General features: G+C 39.2%; 1 protein-coding gene across 2 annotated transcripts in view; it reads right to left on the bottom strand.

The window, feature by feature from the left end:
* The window catches only part of Cgnl1 (cingulin like 1), a 151,523-nt gene that overhangs the window by 76,200 nt on the left and 54,342 nt on the right, over window positions 1–20,981 (bottom strand). Inside the window, exons 3-8 of one of the 2 annotated variants that reach the window (XM_076850847.2) lie at window positions 20,714–20,808; window positions 19,226–19,331; window positions 12,114–12,215; window positions 11,318–11,466; window positions 9,816–9,951; window positions 789–1,001 (exon numbers count right to left, since the gene is read on the bottom strand). In XM_076850847.2, coding sequence (XP_076706962.2) covers window positions 789–1,001; window positions 9,816–9,951; window positions 11,318–11,466; window positions 12,114–12,215; window positions 19,226–19,331; window positions 20,714–20,808 — 801 coding nt within the window. The remainder of the gene's footprint in view (window positions 1–788; window positions 1,002–9,815; window positions 9,952–11,317; window positions 11,467–12,113; window positions 12,216–19,225; window positions 19,332–20,713; window positions 20,809–20,981) is intronic. The other variant, XM_076850848.2, reaches the window with a different exon arrangement.

Genomic DNA, 20,981 nt, shown 5'->3' with positions numbered 1-20,981 from the left:
CCTTGAAAATGCTGTTTTTCTCTTCAACAGCCAATATGAGTCCTGCACCAATAGACTTTGACATAATTTAGGATCTATTTGTAGGAGCCAAAAATTCAATTAAGGGAAAAATCATCTTGGAAAGGCTTGGACAATTCAGCCAATTAACCCTCCTGTAACTTTTCTGAAGGGGAAAAAGAAAAAAAAAAAACAAAAAAAAAAAACCCTGAATGATTTAACAAAAAGCCGTACAAAGTCCAAAGGAACAGGATAAGGCAGGGGCAAAAGATTCCAGATGGTATGGTTTAGATATGAGGTGTCCTCCAAACGTTCCCATGTTGATACAGGAATATTCATATGTGAAATCACTGGATTATGAGAGCTGTAATGTCAGCAGTCCTTCCCAGTTTGAATGGAGTAACTGGGTGGTAAATGGGATCTGGCTAGAGGAGATGGGTCACTGGGGGGGTGTGCCCTGGAAAGGTTCATCTGCCCAGTATCCCCTTCCCCTCTCTCTGCTTCCTGGTCAGCCATGAAGGGAACAGTCCTCCTTCACTCTGCCCTTTCCCCATGATGTGCTGCTTCATCCTGGGCCCAGCAATAGATTCAGCTGACCATAGATTAGACCTCTAGAAGGAGTCAAAATAACGTTTTCCTCCTTGAAGATTTTCTCGTTGACGAATGTACCAGAAATCTGGAAATAGTTTCCGTTCTGCTCCTTAGCAAAGTCACCAGTCATCTGTCTCCATGCCAGACTCTGTGACCCCATCCCATCCTCTATGGTCCACAGGTGAGTGCGGCCAACTCACCTTTGTGGCCTCCTCCACGCTCTCCCTCAGGGCCTGCAGCTCGGCATCGTATTGTTCCTTCAGCTTGTCCATCTCCTGGTCGTGGCTGGAAACCTCTTCTTTCAGAGCACCCTTGAGGGCCGTGAGTTCACGCTCCCGCTTTCTCAAGAGGTCTTCTTGCTCCTCCTTGGCGATCAGCAGATCTTGAAGATCCTGTTTTGCCTGGAGGAGCTCCTAAAGGGAGGACATGGGAAGAAGGGAGGTGAAGAGCAGACATCTTTGTGGAGTGGACAGGTATGTCTCCTCCAGGCAGCCACCAGGCATACAGCCACCTCACCTGTCCTGTTTGCTCCCTCCTTCCTCATACTGCACACCTGGGGAGACTACTTCTGTCTCTTCCTCTCTACCTCAGAGGCCATCATTCCCTTTGATTCCTCTGGCCTAACTCTTTGAGATTTAATATGAGGGAAAAAAGTTAATGTCACTGCTTTGAGGGGACATGTCTGGTTGTGCCTCTCATTTCACTTCTGCAGAACGGCCTGCTGTCCTTGTTGTGGCCCTTCATGTGCTTGCTGCAGAGGGCCAGGCTGACCTCATCTGCTTCGTACCCGCTGAGCCCTGACGGTGGCCAAACCCTTCATCTACATGCCTAAAATTTGGATGAATTCATCCTAGAATTTGTCATTTCTTTTGCCCATCTGAGTGGAGCACGACTTTCACATTTTCTCCTGCTTCATTGCTGCAGTTCACAAAGAAAGTCACAAAACTGGGGCATCAAGTTCCACTATGAAGCACATCACCCAGGCCCAAGTGTGGCCTGAAGAGGATCTGCCTTCCTTTTACTTCAGTGACTTTGTCCTGGACTCCTTGGTGTTCCTCCAGCTCAGGGCTTGCCCTTATGGAACATGAATATGCTCAGCTTCCCCCCATCTCAACTTTTCTCTGCATGCCAGGCCTCTCCCCACCCAAAGCCACTTCCTGGAGAAGCATCTGTTCCCTACCAGCTTACTCCAAGTCTCTACTCCATCTGTTATCTTTTCTTTGTGCCATTTTGTTCTTTTCTATTTACTTGAATCTTGACTAGCCACAAAGCTTCACTACCAAACTTTTTGAAAGCATGATTTCTGCTCAGTGCCTCAACTTCACGACCACTCATTTGTTTCCTGATCTCCTGCTGTATGGCTTTTGTCCCTCTTTTACTAAGACAGCCACCTCCAAGGTCATCATGACCCACGAATCACTACATCCAGTGGCCTTTCCTCTTTTTAACCTCTCTGCCATCTCCGTAAGAGTCTCCTCTTTCTACACCCTCCTGGATCCTTTCCCGGGGCCACTTTTTTTCTGTGAAGATCGTTTCTGGCTTTTGTTTCCCTCTTTCCAAAAGCTAAGATGATCCCCAGGAATGCAACTCTACATTCTTTACTCTCCTCCTTTAACAAGTTCATCAATTTTTTTCCCCAACTATCAATTCTACAAAAATGACTCCAAATCTTTTACCTCCACCCCTCCTCCGAGTTCATTCCTACATTAACACATCTTCTAGAGGCACCCATCTGGAATACCCCCAGGAAACCCAGATTCAATAGGATTGCAGTTTTAAGTGAATCCATCGTGTTCCTTCCTTTCTACTTCTATTTTTCATCATTTTTGTGTATGGTACCCAGCTTAAGAACTAGACAACACCTTTAGCCTTTCTCTCATCCTTATCCCTCATAACCAAAAAGTTAGTCTTGTAATATCTTAGATCCTCCCCTTTGCCTCCCCAACTTAGATAATTAGCACAGGGGCCTTCAATAGCCTTGCATCTCTTCCCCCAACTCAGACTCTCACCTGCTGTCTCTATAAGATCCACATAGCATCCTCTGGAGCTACCTTCTTCCCTCTCAGCTCTGCCTTCCTCTGCCTTTCGGAAAATCTTTGAAGTCTTTGACTGCCTCCAAGAGTTCTTGTTTGCACACCTTTCCTGAATACCCATCTCACTCCCATTCTCCCTCTCTGATAGCACTCGACTCTTGTCATCTTGCATTCTACCTATTGTGATCATTTTTCTTATGTCCCCTGGTACATTATTGGCTTCTTAAAAGGATATGGATCTGATTCCTTATATTTTTGATTCAAGGATCAAGGCTATTAGGAGCATCTGTCTATTCTGGGTACAAACAAATTAACACCCGCAGTACAGCAGGAGTCTGGAGATGCCAGAATTATAAACAAGTTTATTCTTTCATTTGTGGTTTCTGAATAAGAATATATCCTATTCCCTTAGAGCTCCTGGGACTCAGAGCATCGGCTGCCACCTGGGGACCCAAGGCCTCTGGGATAATTAGCTCAGGAAGCATGCTGCTGCTAAGGGGATAAAATCATTTAAATCAATTTAACTACAACTGACAACAAAATCTCTTTCCTTTTCTCTAGGTCATACATATCCACTGAACTAGAGCAATCCCAAGATGGAGTGAATTGTGTAAACCAAGACTTAGCCCCTCAGGAATCTAACCAGCCACCATTGATAAACTCAAATACAAAGTCAATAAACTCTTCCAGGTATAGAAGGCAGCTCTGGCTCTTCAAAAGCACCAAATATAGAGCTTTCATGAAAATTTATCCTGTCCTTGATGATGTCTCTTTGATATTTGTCAAAGAGACGCCTGACTCTCCCTGTCCTGCCCCTCCATAACAGGGACCCTCCCTGCAGTTGCTGCTGCTACTGGTTACCCTGTAAGGGCTTCCTGGAGCCTCCTGCCGGAGTCTTCAGAGCAGCCCTTGTGATTCTGAACCACATTTCCTGCTTTTACTCTCACACATTTCTCCATTGTTTTGATGATAAGGCAGTTCCTCTTCCCACACTTATCGTTTCCAGGATATATCTGTTTCTCGTTGCCTTTTGTTTACCGCCGCCAATGCATGTCAAGAACTGAGGTTTTTATGTCCATTCTACACCGACTTGCTGTTATCTGTGGCTGGGACTGTTGCTTAAGTGGACTGTGCTGCAAAGATCCAATCAGATTACACCTTGCCATATCACATAGTGGCACTTGAGGTTTTCCAGAGCAGAGACCAAAAGAACATGAAGTTTCAAAAACTTCACTCTATTACGCCAGGGGTTTGTTGTATCAAGGACTAAAATACATAAACTTTAAGACACAAGTGAACATCCATTAGAGATGAACAAGCCTCTCTGTAGACTCTAATCAAAAAATGAAGGAAAATTTTGGCTGTTTAGAATCAGTGCTTTTTAAAACTTTATGCATTAAGAATAATTCCATATGTGACAAGTAGCCTGCAGATTAAAACCCAGTGTGTACAGTGTGTATATATGTGCTTGAGGGAGGAAGGGGGACCTAAAAAAGTGGACTGCATTTTGTATTTATTGCATACAAGAACTGTTCTGGGGGCTGGGGCTGTAGCTCAGTGGTAGAACACTTGCCTAGCATATGTGAGGCACTGGGTTCAATCCTCAACATCACATAAAAATAAATAAAATAAAATTATTGTGTCTATATATAACAAAAAATATTTAGGAAAAAAAAAAGAACTGTGCTAGGCATTTCCAAAAATTAAAAGAGGGGTATTCAAGGAAATGAATATTATTCTCATTTATAAATTAAAAACAAATTGAGTTGGGCTGTAGCTCAGTGGCAGAGCACTTGCCTAGCATGTCTGAGGCACTGGGTTCAATCCTTAGCAACACATAAAAACGAAACAAATAAAATAAAGGCATGCTGTCCATTTACAACTACAAAAAAACAAAAATTTTATTTATTTATTTTTTAAATCAAACCGGATCTCTGAGATGCTAACATGCTTAGGATGGCACAGTTTGTAAGCAGCAGAGCCTAGACTGTGACCCGGATTGAATTCCAACATCCTTTCTCTTTACCACTCAGTAACCACAGACCTGACCACAAACCACACACTCAGGAAGGTCAAGGATCCAACAATGGCACAATGAATCTCCCTGTGAAGTGCAGACAAAACAGAGCTCTGTTTGGCCAGTAAGGAGGTCTACCTTTTAAACCAAAACAAAGAAACATGACCAGAGCCTGAAAGACAAGGAAGGAAGGAAGGAAAGCTGGGCAGAAAAGGAAGCATGGCCTGGCACAAGTCGCTGCCCCAACAGCAAACTACTGAGAGGCACCAGAATGTCCAGGCAGCAACTTTTTTTGCCCACAGAAAGCTTTATATCACTTGCCACCTATTCATTCACACACACACACACACACACACACACACACACACACACACACACAAATAAATAAGGAAAACACTGGTCTAGATCCTCTTCTGCACAAATGCTTCCCAGAAGTTAGATGGGGCCCTCTCTCTGGCCAATGGTCATTGCAGGGGTAAATAAGAGGTATTATATCACAATGGTAGCTGACAGAAAAATCCTCAGAACTTTTGCTCTGGAAGGATGAAGTATAACATAGCTGGTGAGAACTATCATAAGTTTTAGTTTTTTTAATTAAGACTTACAGAATGTACAGTAATATATCACAGCAAAAGAAGTTATAGCTATTTTAGAGAACTCATTTGTTTTTGGTGTTGTTGTTTTAAGAGTTTTGTTTGCTTGGGTACTAGGGATTGAACTCAGGGGCACTAAACCGCTACATCCAGTCTTTTTAAGACAATCTTGCTAAGTTGCTGAGACTGCTCTCAAACTTGCAATCCTCAGCCTCCCAAGTCATTGCAATTACAGGCATGCACCATGGTGCCCAATTAGAGACCTCATTTATCAGCACAAATATCCCAGATCGATACATTAACCACAATATTTCAGAAATATTGAAGTACGTTGGCACATGCCAGGAATAAGACACCACAAGACTCATGAATTTAGGTGCATCTTTCAGAACTGCAGGCTCCATCAAAGAACGACCTCTGATCATTGGAAAACACCACTGTTGTGGCACTGAGATGTTACATGTTAACCTACTACCCCCAGGATGGAAGGCAAGGCATTCATAGACAAAGCAGTGCCCCAAAACTTGCTCTATGATCACTTTTATAACTTGAGTTTTAAATTTTCAGAACCATCAATTCAATTAAGAATAACTAATTTGGCTAAAAAACAAAAATTATCCCCTACTATTTCTTCCTTTAACCATTTCATTATTTCTTTTTCATATTCCTTATAGAGGCTTGGTATTATTTAACAAAATATGAAATATTAAAAAATACTTCTATGAGGGGAGTAGCTCGGTAGCAGAACACCCGTTCATCATACAGGAGTCCCTGGGTCCAATCTCCAGCAACAAAACAAAAAGAGATTTCATGAAAAAATATGGCTTTTTTGCAGGCCATACAAAGTACGGGGCCTTCAACCTTTTTCAGACATGCAAAAGCTTAAGGGTTTAATGTTCATTGTGTTTAAGAGCCTGATCTAAGCCAAAAGCCATGGAAAACTTGGCTACAACCATAATCTGTTATCAGATTCCCTCAGGCTAGTTTTTATTAAGATATGAAGAATAAATTGAAAGAGACAAGGAGATAGAGTCTATTTTATTAATGCTGTAGAGACCATAGATCATGTTTTAAATGTTGCTGACATGTCAAGGGAAACCAATAAAAGCTACAAGGATGAATTTGCAAAAGGAGAAAAAAAAACAAAAAACATTGTGTCCACCCCCAACTCCTCCTGCAAAGAGATGGCAGCAGATAACACCATTCCTGTCCTGGAAAGGACTAAACAATCAGGGGACAGAAATTCCAGGAACATGTTTAAGAAAAGATGTGCTCAGTTTCCCATTCTCGTATTTCTCATTATCAGCCTGGACCTGAACACACAATACTGAGGCTCAGATTCTTTCCTAGGAAGTAGTATAAATAAAACAACAAACTGTTTCAAAAACGAAATTATGCTCAGTTATTAAATACTCAGTATGTTGTGCTTTAAGAGTTAAAAGAAATATGGACTGGCGCTGTGGCTTAGGGGCAGAGTGCTTGCCTCGCACATGTGAGGCACTGGATTTGATCCTTAGCACCACATAAAAATAAATAAACAAAATAAAGATATTGTGTCCATGTATAACTAAAAAAAAATATTTATGAAAGAGTTAAAGAAGTAGGCGGTTCATTTTAGAAATCACTTCCTTTAAAAAGAGATTACTTTTAAAAGTAATTTCAATAGTGGAAATTATTTATTCATTTGCTATTTGGCACTGTGGCAGGCACCAAAGAGGGGAGAAGCAATGATGATAAATTGTTGAGTGAGCCAGCTAGAAGAGAGAGGTACAAATGTACATCTAGGTCATGTGAACGAAAAGAGAGCATCTAAGAGGATGGAAAATATTATGGGAAAGAGCGACTAGCAATTATAGAATTCAATTGTTAGGGAAAAATCAGGAACTCTGGAGACTTCCTAGGAACTAAGATAACATCTTTTCCTTTTAGAACCAATGAAGCATCCACACAAGGAATCCGAATTTGACAGTCTTCTCTTTGAACTTGTTTGTGAAGCTACGCTTTTACTGAAACCATAAACTCTTCAATGACATCATTTCTGGGAACTTCTCCTTAGGAACTTTTTTTTTAAGTAGTAAAAGGGTACATGTAAAGACGGGTCACCATAAAATTTTTTCAGAATTGCAAAAGAAAGAAAAATACATTAGAATGATTAAGCATATTATGGTCTATCTCCTTAAAATTCCAATATAAAAATTATAAAGTATAATAAGGAAAAGTATTTCTTATTTATTAACTTTTTAAAAAATATTTATTTCTTTTAGTTTTCGGCGGACACAACATCTTTGTTTGTATGTGGTGCTGAGGATCGAACCCGGGCTGCACGCATGCCAGGTGAGCACGCTACCGCTTGAGCCACATACCCAGCCCAACTTATTAACTTTTAAAAGCAGTTATCAAAACTGAAAAGGCACTATAATTATCCCTACATTATATAGATAGGTGGATAAACCTACCAATGGATGAAAAGGCAAATGAAATGTAGAAATAAAACTAATTGCTTAGATATTAGGGAAATGTATATGTTACCCATTTTAAAATTTCATTTTATATTACTTTAATATTTTAGTAATAAATACACATATTTTCAAAGCCCCATTGTAATACACTTTGTCCTTCTAATTCTGAGCCCCAAAGTGATGGAGCCACGATGCAGTCTAGCATCATGAATGTGGTGGTATTTAAGGAATCATCTGATCAACAGAGGAACACCACGTGCTAAGGAACAGGCTGAGGCCTTCTGTGGAGAAAAGGTCTAAACAGGGACCAAGAGACAGTTCTGTGGGAGTAGAGAAAATTATCCTTCTGTACCCATGTGACAAGAGTTCAAAAGCCCCACTACTGTGTGACCACGGCATCCTCCCCTCAGTGCCTGCCAGGCCAGGGAAAGGGGCTCTTCCGAGGAGGAACCATTAAATCTAAACAAGGAAGGGGAGAGAAAGCAGTTGACAATGGAGACTTCAAGTAACTCCAGAAACTTAAGAGCCAGAAGCTTTTTAGTCCCAAGAAAGGGTAAAAGAAAACGCCTAAGCTCTAAGGTAAAAAGCAGAGGAAAATTAAATAATGACAAGGTAACTTTTTTTTTCCTTTACTTATTTGGGTGGAGCGTTGATCTAAATGGTGTTTTACTTATTTATTTGTTAGATTTTTTCCTACAATCACACCTTATAAAAGAAATGTTTCAAAACTATATCAAAATCCAGGTGATAATAATGTTATAGCAAATATGAAACACCAAAATGAGCAGAGAGAAAAGTTATTTTTCCTCACCCTCAATTATATTTCCCCAAAAAATGTAGATATTCAAAATCAACATTCATGTGTTCTAAGTATTTTTTACTTGTGTATCTTACACCTCAGCAGGCTGACAATAACTCAGAGAAGACATAACAAGGGTCTTTGATAAACCCCAAAATAATTAACAAATGTTAAGTAGGAAGTGTCAACCTTTATCCACTGGCTTACAGATAAATATAAGGAAAGTATTTAATAGATCTTATGAGCAAAAGCCAGATGGGCAGCCTGGGTATGTAGCAAATGGATTCGTTCATTCATTCACTCTCTTACTCATAGATCCATCTAATCATCCACCAAATGTGTACAGACTGCTGTGCAGCCCAGTACTGAGGCTCTGTGCAGCCCAGAACTATGGCAGATGCTACCGATGCAGTGCAGAGCTGACCCTTCCTTTATGGAGCTTATAGGCTTGCGGGGCCTTAAGAAACAAAAAGCGTTAAGTATTACCACAATCTTATTGCTTGTTTTTTCCATAAACAACATATTTACAAACTATTCTTGTCCAAAGTCTTCCCTAAATCTATTAGTATTTAGATATAATTCCAATTTACTAGAAATATAGGGGATAGTGAAATAAGTTAACGGACACCATAAAGAGACGATCAGAACAATCCACAATGTGGGGCACAGCTCCAATTTTTTTTAGGTTAGTGGGATGGGAGACAGAGCAAGGAGATGGAGATGGGGGATAGGAGGAGTTAAGATAAAATGAAATTTGAGAGACACAAGAATGGAAATGTGTGATTTCTGACTAGAACCTAGCTCAGAGGAAGGAAAAAACTATAAAATATGCTTGGGGGAACATCTGGAAATTTTGAATAAGGACCAAGAATTGGAAATAGATAGATATTCATTATGAAAATCATTAATACTTTAAGTATAATAATGGTATTACAATTATGTAAAATAAATTCCCCAATTTTTCAAAGATGCATGCTGAAAAGTTCAGGAATGAGGTACGGTGTCTATACTTTGAAATGGTTCAGTAAACAACAACAAAAAAAGAATTGATGAGTGTATGAACAGGTAAATTAATGGAGTAAGTAAGTAAGTAATATTGACAACTGTTAAACCAGCATTGGTAATTGATGGGTGGTAATGTGCTATTCTTTTCCATTTTTCTGTAGAGTTGAAAGTTTTCCTAAGAATGTTTATAATTAATGACACAGGGTGCTCTCACAGAATCTGACCACAGCCACAGGTGAATGCACACAATAGAATGGCACCCAGCCCCCCCACCCCCTCCTCTGCAGCAGGTGAGGCCTGTCACTGGCCACCACCCCTTACCTCTATCAGCGCCCCCTTCTCCCTGTCTTCAGACTGCTTAGCACTGTCCAGCTCATCATGCATTTCTGAGAGCTGGTCCTGGAGGTCCCTGATCTCGGTCTGGTGCTGTTCTCGTTCCATCTTCACCTGGAAGAGCCTGGCAGGGAGGAAGCCCATCAGAGAATCTCCTGGGCTCTACAGTTCTTCATCCAATCTGACTTCAGACAGTCACAGAGTCATGTAAAGCCCCTAGGAGCCTCTCGTTCTCTGCAGGGAAGAACGAATCAGCAACCCAAAATGGGACCTGGTAAGAACCCAGGGCTACAGTCCAACTTGACCCAGATGTCAGGTGAGAGCTCAAACCAATAAAATGGGGGAGGGGGGGCAGAATGTAGGGAAATTTTCTACCCAAATGGAGACTATAGGCTACTAGAATTTGAGCATAGAATATAAAGAAATGAAAAATGTCAACTTTGATATTTTTTTTTTCAACAGTCATCCCACCCTCCCTTATCCCTGAACTCTAGACCAGGGGAATCAGCAAATTATGGTCTATAGGCCAATCCAGCCCATGACTGTTTCTGTGAATAAAGTGTTGCTGGAACACAGCCTTGCTGGTCCACTTATGCATTGCTTGTGGCCGTGGTCACAGAGCAATGATAAGAGTTGAGCAGTTATGACAAAGATGACATGGCTCACAAACCCTAAAATAATTACTCTCTAACAAGAAAAGTTTTCCAACCTCACAATGACCATACCTTTCAAGTTTCTAAGTTCTTTACTGTACCCTCAATGTTCTGATTTTTTTCTTGCTAACTTATTTTCTGAAACTCATCTCTCTGAATATTTTTAAAGCAAATAACCCTACCATCAAAATTACAAGGGTAATCAAATGCTGTTATGACATAAAGTCCCACTTTTCCTGAATTCCCTCTGAATTTGATCCCAGCTTAACCTTTCACTGAGGGCTTCCGTCACAGCCACAGCTATACATAGCACTATACATTTTTAAATCTAGGTTTTAGATCATTTTGCCACAGACTTTAAAGTGATGCAATGGCAGGAAGGTCCACCGTGGACTTGAATTTCATCCTCAAAGACTGAGAAGGGGTGCAAGTACCCAGCACAGAGACCAACATAAACCAGAATAAAATTTGCAAACTGGGAGATTGTGGAGGCCATGTGACAAGTACTTTTGGAAGCTGGGCCCAGGCTCACTGAAATCTGTCTTTAGCTATTACTACTCAATGTCCCCCACTTCTCACCTGTCATGAGATCTACTTTAAAGGCTGAAACTGTACAAGACATACTTCAAGGTGTACAAAGAATCTTAATAATTATTAACCTTCCTGCTTACCAGTCTGCACATGTCATCAACTTCACGGTTTTACAAGGATTGTTGGGAGGAAAGGAAGGGTGGGAAGCCTCAGTAAGGCTGGGTGTAGTTAAGAGGTCAAAGGGGCTCGGGCTGCACACAATATAAAAACTCAGGAAGGATAGCAGGCTCTTGGCCCCAAACTCACTCCTCCAGGTTCTTCCGGAGCTCCCCTTCGCTTTCTTCCAGTCGCTGCTGCAATGTGGAGTTCTCTTCCACCTTACTGTCACATTGGCTTCGCAGCTTTTCCAAGTCTGCCCGCATCCTCTCTCTCTCTTCTTTGATGTTTTGTTGATTCTAAAATGAAGCAGTGCAATTTTAAAGTACCACCACTGTATATTCACATCATCCCACAGAAACCTACTTCCAAACTCTAATGGACTCCTTGTCTTTGCACTTACATTACTGAACAATTTAATAAACAAAAATTAAAGCATAGGAGTGGGCTGGGGTTTTGGCTCAGTAGTAGAGCATGTGTAAGGTACTGGGTTCAGTTCTCAGCACCGCATATAAATAAATAAAATAAAGGTTTATTGACAACTAAAAATAAAAATAAAGCATAGAGTTCAAACTCCAAAGAATTTTAAGTATTTATACCTAGTGAATTGTAATACTCCTAAAAGAAATTTCTAGCTAAACTTTATTCTGCTACTTCTACTTAGTTCAATGTTTTACATACTAACTATACATCTAGTTTCTGATTGTCCCACAGTGTTTCTTTAACTCTATCAAAGCAAACAGTCTTTATGTGCTTTGGCTACTTACAAAAAATTTTCACTGGACAACAGCAGCCAAATAATGGGAATTTACTCAGGGATGAAAGGAATGCTTCTTTGGGGCAAAAAATAAAATGAGCTTTCATTTCACCTGGGCATCCCAACGTGCTTAATATGTTCTTTAACAACCAAGACAGAAATAGAAAAAATAAAAGAAGAGCCAGATACCTTGACCTCTAGTTGAAGCTGCCTCTGAAGTTCAGCCACTTCTAAGGTCAACTTGTTTTTCTGTTCCAATAGGTCTTTGACTTCAGATGATGAGTTAGAAGCCTGTGATTAATTGCAAAGATATCCTAATTTAAATGTTCAGGATGTTTTAATTCTCTTTTCCCAAAATATAACCAAAGCAGTAACTGATGAAGCATAGCACTAACAATCTAAAGACTCAATTCAAATGTCAACCCCTACAGACTCTTCCCCTGCTTTGCAGGCAGAGTTAATCAGGCTGGCCCCTCAGGACTCCAGTGAACTTTATATCATTTACCACAGTCACAGGAATTATTTCACCAGATTTCTCAACATTAGTTCAATAGGACTAAAACTTATTTACTTACTAAAACTTATTTCCTAGAAGTGTTCAAAGTATTCTATAGAATATTATAAAATATTAAGTATTAGATTTAGGACAAATAATACTTAAAAGAAACTGCTTTATAAAAAATTCTAGATTCCAGTACATAGAAACCACAAGAAAATCAATAACTAAACCTTGTTGTTACAAAATATAGTTTAGCACCACTGATTCTTAGGGATTGTTTGAGAACTATTACCTCAGGAGATTATAAACTTTTGGAGCGTGGAGATCATGTTTTATGCATTTCTGTGTCTATACATTCTAACACTTCTCCTACATTTAATAAAAATTTCAATGAGGGATTATTGTAATTCTGGGTCTAATCATGATAGAGTAGCTGATATCAGATTTATTCTCCCTACAAAAACTATGAAAGCTGAACAAAAATATGAGACATATTTGCAAGCATTGAAAACCAACCAACATGGGGCTATAATCCTTAATAAGGGAAACACACGCGGTCACACTACATTTACCCTGTACTCTCCCTGACTGTTTTCAAACCATAGCACAGTAAAAATTTTAAAGCTCAAACAACGTCATTAGGAAACTGTAAATTAAAATAATGAGTTACAACTATACACCTATTACAGTGACCAAAATTCAAAATACTGAAAATATCAAATGCTGGCAAGAATGTAGAACAACAGGCATTCTTGTTCATGATGGAGTGGGGGTGGGGGAGATGCAAAACAATGCAACTATTTTGGAAGATAAACTCTATGTTCCAAGAGTTGCACTCCTTGGTCTTCATCGAAACGAGCTGAAAAAAAAACCTGTATGTAGATGTTTACAGTAACTTTATTCACAATTAAAATTTGGAAGCAATTGAGATGTCCTTAGTTGGTGAATGGATAAACTATGATTCATCAAACAATAGAATATTACTCAATGCTAAGTAGAAATGACCTACCCGGCGGGGATTGTAGTACGTGGTAGAACACTTGCCTAGCATGTGTGAGGGTTTGATCCTCAGCACCCCATAAAAATAAATAAACAAAGGTACTGTGTCCATCTACAACTAAAAAATTAAAAAAAAAAAAAAAAATTTAAAGAAAAAAAAAGAGCTATCTATAAAAAAGACCTAGTAATATATTTAAGTTTTTTCCACATCAAAAAAAGTCAATTTGAAAAGGCTAAATACTATATGATTAAACTGTATAATATTTGGGAAGACACAACTATAGAGACAGTAAAATGATTGTTGATTGTAGGAGTTAGGGGAGAGGGAGGACAAAAAAAGCACAACACAGAGAGTCCTAGAACAGCGCATCTACTCTGTATGATTCTATAATAGGGATATACATCATTGTTTATTTATCAAAACCAATAGAATACACAACACCAAGAGTGAACCCTAGTATAAACCATGGTAACAATGGTGTGTCAAGATAGGTCCACTGATTGTAACAGAAGTACCACTCTGATGAAGAGTGTGTATGGGGAATAGGGGGCAGGAACTTTCCACTCAGTTCTGCTGAAAACCTAAGGCTGCTCTAAAAATAAAGCTTATTAATTTAAGGGGTGGGGGAATCTCTCACTGATGAAGGAACAGAGACTAGAGTTTAGAGATGGTAAACCAAGGAGACTTCAGAATCACGGTGAGGTGAGAACTCCACTGAAGCTCTCAAACCTGCAAGAAAAAGTACTCCTTGGATTCCTAGATTATTCTTAAGCCACACTATGAACAGGACAAGAATCTGAGAGGCCAACAGAGAAGAGGTGAAGGAGACAAGGAACTCAACAGAGACTCCACAGACTGGGAGTCTGGAGAGACACTAGGGTTCCAGTTCAGCCACAACCGAGAAGCTATGATAGACATCCAGGCATTCAAGATCCCAAGAAAGGAAGATGAGTTGTGCTATAGGACTAAGGGCAAAGACTCAATTGACCACCCCAACAATGCCCAAAGCAACTGAGCACACAGAATGAAGAAGAAAACTCAGGGTTCTTCAGGGGAGATGATACAATCCAGAACATCAATAATGTCATCCAGCCAGACGTGGTGGCACACATCTGTCATCCCAGAGGCTGGGGAGGCTGAGACTAGAGGATGGCGAGTTCAAAGCCAGCCTCAGCAACGGTGAGGCACCAAGCAACTCAGTGAGACCCTATCTCTAAATAAAATTCAAAATAGGGCTGGGGATGTGGCTCAGTGGTCGAGTGCCCCTGAGTTCAATCCTTGGTACCAAAATAATAATGATGATGATGATGATGTCATCCACTTTTTTTATTTAAATAAATAAAATCCTAGAACTGACAACTTAAAAGAATAAGACTTAAAGATAACTAACATAACCAGTAAATAAGATTAATTAAATTGAAAGGTCAACAGACAGTATCCAGATTTTGATGCACCAGAGCGGGAGGGGATACACACAATAGAGAACAAGAAATATAAGGATACCATGAAAAGTTGTAACACACATGTCATCAGTATCTCAGAAGAAGTGAGAGAATGTAAAAGAGGCAATATTCAAAGAAATAATAGCCAAAAAGTTTGCAAATATAATGAATGCCAGCAACCTATCAAGAAGACAGTGAATCTCAAGTAGGAAAAATACAAGAAAAAACATATTTAGATACATTATAGTTAAACTTCTGAAAATTGAAAATATTCAGAGCAGCCAGAGCGCAAAGAAACATTCAGGAAAATATACAAGAATGACACCTGGCTTCCTGCTGCAGCCCATGGAGGCCAAAAGACAGACAAGTCATTAAAATTATGAAACAAAGCAATGCTTGCCAAACTAGAGTTCCTCAAAAACTCGAGGAAATGGGGCTGGGGCTGGGGCTCAGTGGTAGCATGCTTGCCTAGCATGCGTGAGGCACTAGGTTTGATTCTCAGCACCACGCATAAATAAAATAAATGTCCATCAACAACTAAAAAATTTTTTTAAAATTTTTTAAAAACTCGAGGAAATGAAAAATATTATCAGACAAAAAACACTGAGAAAATTCACTGTCTGCCAAAAAGTACCACAGGATTCAACAGGAAAGTTCTCCATGCGGGAAGAAAATGGTCTTAATGGGAACAGAGAGGTACAAAAGGAAGAAGAGAATTTGAAAGGGAACACTCTAAATAAAAGACAGGCAAGACCTCAAAGGTGACATAACAGCTGGGAGAGGTCTAGGCACACGTAAATGGAAAGACATCATGTTCACAATAAGAGTACCAAAAATGTACAGATGTCAGAACCACATTTATCTATACATCAATAGATAATGTAATCCTAATTAAAACTCCTGAAGATTTTTTTTTTAATGGAAAACTGATTCTACAGTTTATTTGGAAAGGCAAAAGACCTAGAATAGCCAAGACTATCTTGAAAAATAAAGATGGAAGACAAATTCCACTAGATATTGAGGCTTGCTCTAAGAGTTATAATAATTCGATCTGTATGGTATTAGTGCAAGGAGAGATAAGCAGACCAATGGAGCAGAGTGTAAGTGTTAGAAGCTACAAATACAGGAAAACTGGCATGGGCTCCTAGTGGGTATAAATTATTTCAACTACTTTCTAAATTCAATTGGAAATATTGAAGTACTAAATCTATACCTACTTTATAACCCAGCAATTTTATCCATATATATAGTAAATATGTTTACCAAAAAAATAGCTTTACTCCAATGGACAAAAACCAGGAATATGCACTATAGTATACTGATACAATGGAAAACTACATATCAATAAAAAAATAGTTATTGATAATTACAACATTAATGAATTTCACTGACATCATGTTGAGGAAATAAAGCCAGGCATATGGGAATACATACTTTAATTTTTTAGTTATATGAAGTTCACAAAAGATAAGACTAATCTAGATGGTAGAATTCAGAAGGAGGGAGGAGGTGTAACTGATTGGCAAGTAGCTCAGGAAAACTGGATGATGGCTCTCTTGATCTAAGTGGCTTTTGCAGGGATGCAAAAGTATGTTAAAAATTCAGTAAAGTATACAGTTAAGCAATTTACTGAAAGTTATACTCCCAAAAGCCAATAGAAAAAAAAATATTTGTTGAAGATACATCTGCTGCATGATATTATACCCAAAGCCCATGCCTGGTGTTCCCAGACCCTTTGTGACATGACTTTACTACCCTAGCAATTATTGCTCCATAACTGTCAATGAGACGTTTATCTTTTACTTTCTGCAAATGCTTGTAAGCCAGTAGTAAGTAAATGCACATTGGCTAAAGTGGCTTTCTTCTTTTAGATGTTACATTTCCAAAATGAAAGCAGACATCATGAAGAGGAGCCAGATTAAACAGAATCTACTAGAAAAATATCTCTGATCTGAATGTGAATATTTATGGATCTCATTATCTCATTTTTGTTGTTCTTCTTCCAGGACATGATAAAAGGATGATGCTCTCCAAAGGACTTGGCTAAAATCCTACAGTTAAGCAGTTAGAAAACTACAAATAGGTGAGGGAAAGAGATAAAAGTAGGAATCAAAGCTGTAAAAAGCAGTTTTGGCTTGCGTTTCCCTGAATCCAGGTGTGAGACGAGTGTGATGAACCCGGAGGAGGTCCTACCACCTACTCCCAAGAAGGGGACCAGAACCTAACGCAAAACACAGGACTTCAATTTTCTCAGTGAAATGAGAGCAATTCAATCCAATGGGGAAATCATAAGTTGTCCCTTCCTAGACAAAAACTCCACCTGCTTTGCCATTTCTCAATATGATCTCAGTCTAAGGAAGAGGGCTTTTACATTCTCTCCTAAGGAAATACTTCACATACACCAAAAATAAACTTCTCAACCTTTGCAGCCAATAGTCAGATTCAGAACACACGGATGGAAGCAGAGAAGACAACGGTAGGCAATTAAAGTCATGGCACTGTGATCGCAGCCAGAGTCCTAAGAACCTTAATTTTATCTTCCCTTCACCTCTCACTTGACTCAGCAGCAACTTCTTAATTTGTCACCCTGCCTCTAATTTTACCTCTCTCCAAAAGCTACAAAAGGAATGAACTTTTATATACAATGGTTCATGTTCATTTAAAATCCTATGAAGGTAGCCCATCCCTTAAGCTGGAAATAGAAATTTCTAACATGATATGCAGGACCCCTATCATCTGGCTTTTTCCCCACCCTTCCCGAATCCTGGCTATATGTTCCATCTACATTAAATTGCCTCTAGTAACCTAAACATGGCAAACCTATGCCTCTTTGTATTTGTTCATTCCACTCCCTCCACTTAGAATGCCCTGCCTTCCCTTCTTCTGAGAAAAGAGTTCTATGCTCTTTTGAGAGAACATTAGTGCCATTTTTCCCAGAGGGGCTACCCTGACTTTCCCAGCTAAGGCTGGCTACCTGGAGTCTGTTATTACAAGTAAAGATCATGCAAGTGAACCAAAAGCAAGAATCATGGTGACAATTTTGGATTTTAAAAGTTTTATCAAGAACTATGGAACTAACTTAAAGAACTATGTAGAACTTCTGAAGATTGTATAAAAGGTGTACAATTTTAAGATTCCCTAGTGGAAATTGTGGGTGTGTATGTATATATATACACAGAGCATGGTCACGGGCTAGCTGAGTGCTATGTGAATGCTGAGCACAAAAGAGAGTAGGTGACGTCTAAAAGTATCCTCTACATAAGTTTCCAAAGTTTTTTTAAAAAAAAAAAAAAGCTACAGATAAACTTCATCCTACCTGCCTCCAGGTATCACCTCTTTCCCTCCAATGCAGAATTCCCTGGAGGGAAAGGGAAGATACACAATAATATTGAGGCCTAACTCAGGTGCTGTAGGATTGAGCTACAAGTCAAGGCACGAGCAGATGACACAAAGTAGATGTTTATCAAATAGAAGATGATTCCCATTTTAACCTCCCTAAAATCTCCAAGTCTCAACTCAAATTCAACACCATTAAACAGGCAGTTTTTTAAGAATTAGTACCCCTCCACTCTTTCCCTTCCTAACACTGGTTGGCTTCACCAGTCTCTAGTCCTTGTTCTGCCTTACACCTGACCTTCTGGGCTCACATCCTAGTCCTTTCATGGCTAATTCACCAACAACAACGTGTGAGATCTCCACTGGTTATGGCATTACATTATTTTTTTCTTAGTCTTATTTTTTCCTTCTAAATTTTGCCACTTTTTTATGTTATCTTGTCATGTTTTGTGCATTTTTAACAAAATATCTTTAAAACATTTCTTTTAAAAAAAAAAAAGCAGGTTATAAATTAGGATTACAGGTTAAGTGTCCCTTATCCAAAAACTTGGAAGCAGAAGCATTTTGAAGTTGGAAATTATTTGAATTTTGAAATATTTGCACATATATAATGAGGTAGTTGGAGGATCCAGGTCAAAACACAAAATTTATTTACATTGTGCCTATACCTGATGCATATGCTAGGAGGTAATTTTATACAATGGTTTTAATAACTTTGGGCATGCAATAAAGTTTATGTGTTTGTTATGACTGCTACAACTGTGACTGGACATATGAGGATTGGTGTGAAATTTTCTACTCATGGTTTCATTTGAACACTCAAAAAGTTTCAAATTTTGGAGAACTTCAGATTTTTAGGTTATATATAAAACGTGGGCTTCTGTTTTAGGTACTACCGTACTGCTTACCACTGAGGAAAGTACCCACCTACTGCTATAAATAAATGTAGTGACTGAAAAAAACAGCAAGTTGTTTACCACGTTCTACGCTAAATGAACTCTGAAAATACAAAACTTCAACTTACTTGATTATTTCCTTGTGCGCTCCCGGCTGCTCGTGACTTTAAGGTCTGGATTTTCTCAAAAACCAAGTTGACTTTCCTTTTGGTAGCATCCTCATTGTCAGTACTTCTGCAGAAGAGACAGCAGAGAAAACAATGAGGGACACAAGCATTGGGCTCAGAATATTTCATATGCCATTTGGGACAGAGTTTCCCATTTCCAAACATGTGAGAGAAACACCTGCACCTTCTAAAATAGTTAGAATACCCAGTGAAAATGTAGTCATTTGTTGTTTGATTCAAACGACTTGAATTCATTCCAAAAGGAATTCTCCTTTTCTTTCTTTGTGTGTGTGTGTGTGATGTTTCCCATACACGCACTGCTCTTTAAATCTTATGCTAAGAATAATCTGCAATGATCTTACTTGCTTAGCCCATGTTTAAAAAACTATAAGTCTCATGCCAAGACTGTCCATACAGCAGCCCTTTGTCTTGACTTCACTTGTAATACTCAGATTAAGTTTTAGAACTTCTACCACACCCCTGGCAGTTAAAAGATTTAAAATAAAATTCCTTAAGAAGGTACCTCCCACTAAAGTCTGCCTTACCAGTCTGTCAATATTATCAAGTGCCAAAGGAAAAAAGAATTTAAAGAATTTTAAAAGTCAAAGGTTCTTCTGCCTTAATCTTAACATGGAAAACCCTTTACAAGGAAATAACAACTAGCTCTCAGCTAGAAGAATCTCTTTGGTTACTTCCCTCCCTCACCCCTCCCAAAAAAAGAGTTACCATATTGTACTTTGAAACTATTTGTCAGTTCCAGCATATAGACAAATAATTGTAAAACATACATACAAAATTATCAAGGGTTCAGATACCAATGAAAGTGGTCAGTGTTTGACTTTCAGTTGCCTCAGGCTTTTATAAAACTCTTTCTTTCCTCCTTTTTGTATCATGTGATGAGGGAACTGAAACAGAAACTTCCAAATTCCTTGCTGAGAATTCCAGTGCAGCTAGTATCTGAGTAAGGACTGAAAACCAGATTCTTTCAACTCAATCTCCAAGTTGAGTACAGAAAGCACTGCTTTTAAATGACTCATGTGCTTCAAAACTAATGGAAGCAGAGGCTCCTGGCCAATGTTAACTCTGGGGAGAGATGAAGTTTTTATTTGTAACTTCTAATAAGGGACAATTGGGGACTACCGTGTGCGTGGAAGAAGTCAAGGTGGTGGCAGGCTCAACTCAAAACTGAACACTGGACCTTCTCCTATCCTTGAATAAAGGATCACTTAAAAAATATGTTCTTCCCTGCACTCCCCTACCCAGGTTCCTACAAATTTAAGCTTTTCACACAAGCTTAAATGCCAATATGAAAACTCCTGCCATTGAGAATTAACCCTCAAATGATAAGCACAGACCAGGAAGGGAGGATAAGATACAAAGCTTCAGAAAAGAAAATGAAGAGCCCAGTCAGAAACAATAATACTTTGGTCTTTAAGAGAAATCACTAACCCTTCTTTGAGGTAATTATAAAGTATCTGCTTGGCGGTCTCCTCATTGGTTTGTTGAGTGAGCTCTTGCTGGCCCTTCAGGAGATCCGGTGTGGCCTAGAACACAACATCTGTTATTAGACCATGAGGATGATAGTTCCAGGAAGATGCCCACACCCTCAAGCAGTGACTTCCAAACATATTCCTACTTCCCAAAAACAAATCCTCAGGTAAGCTTCCTCATTATAGTCAGTTCCAAGGCTGATTAGCTCTGTAACCCTGGGCAAGTT

This window comes from Callospermophilus lateralis, chromosome 3 (genome assembly GCF_048772815.1).
Source record: "Callospermophilus lateralis isolate mCalLat2 chromosome 3, mCalLat2.hap1, whole genome shotgun sequence".
NCBI lineage: Eukaryota > Metazoa > Chordata > Mammalia > Rodentia > Sciuridae > Callospermophilus > Callospermophilus lateralis.
The sequence above is the reverse complement of the archived record's forward strand: the minus strand, read 5'-3'. Positions and strand labels throughout refer to the sequence as shown.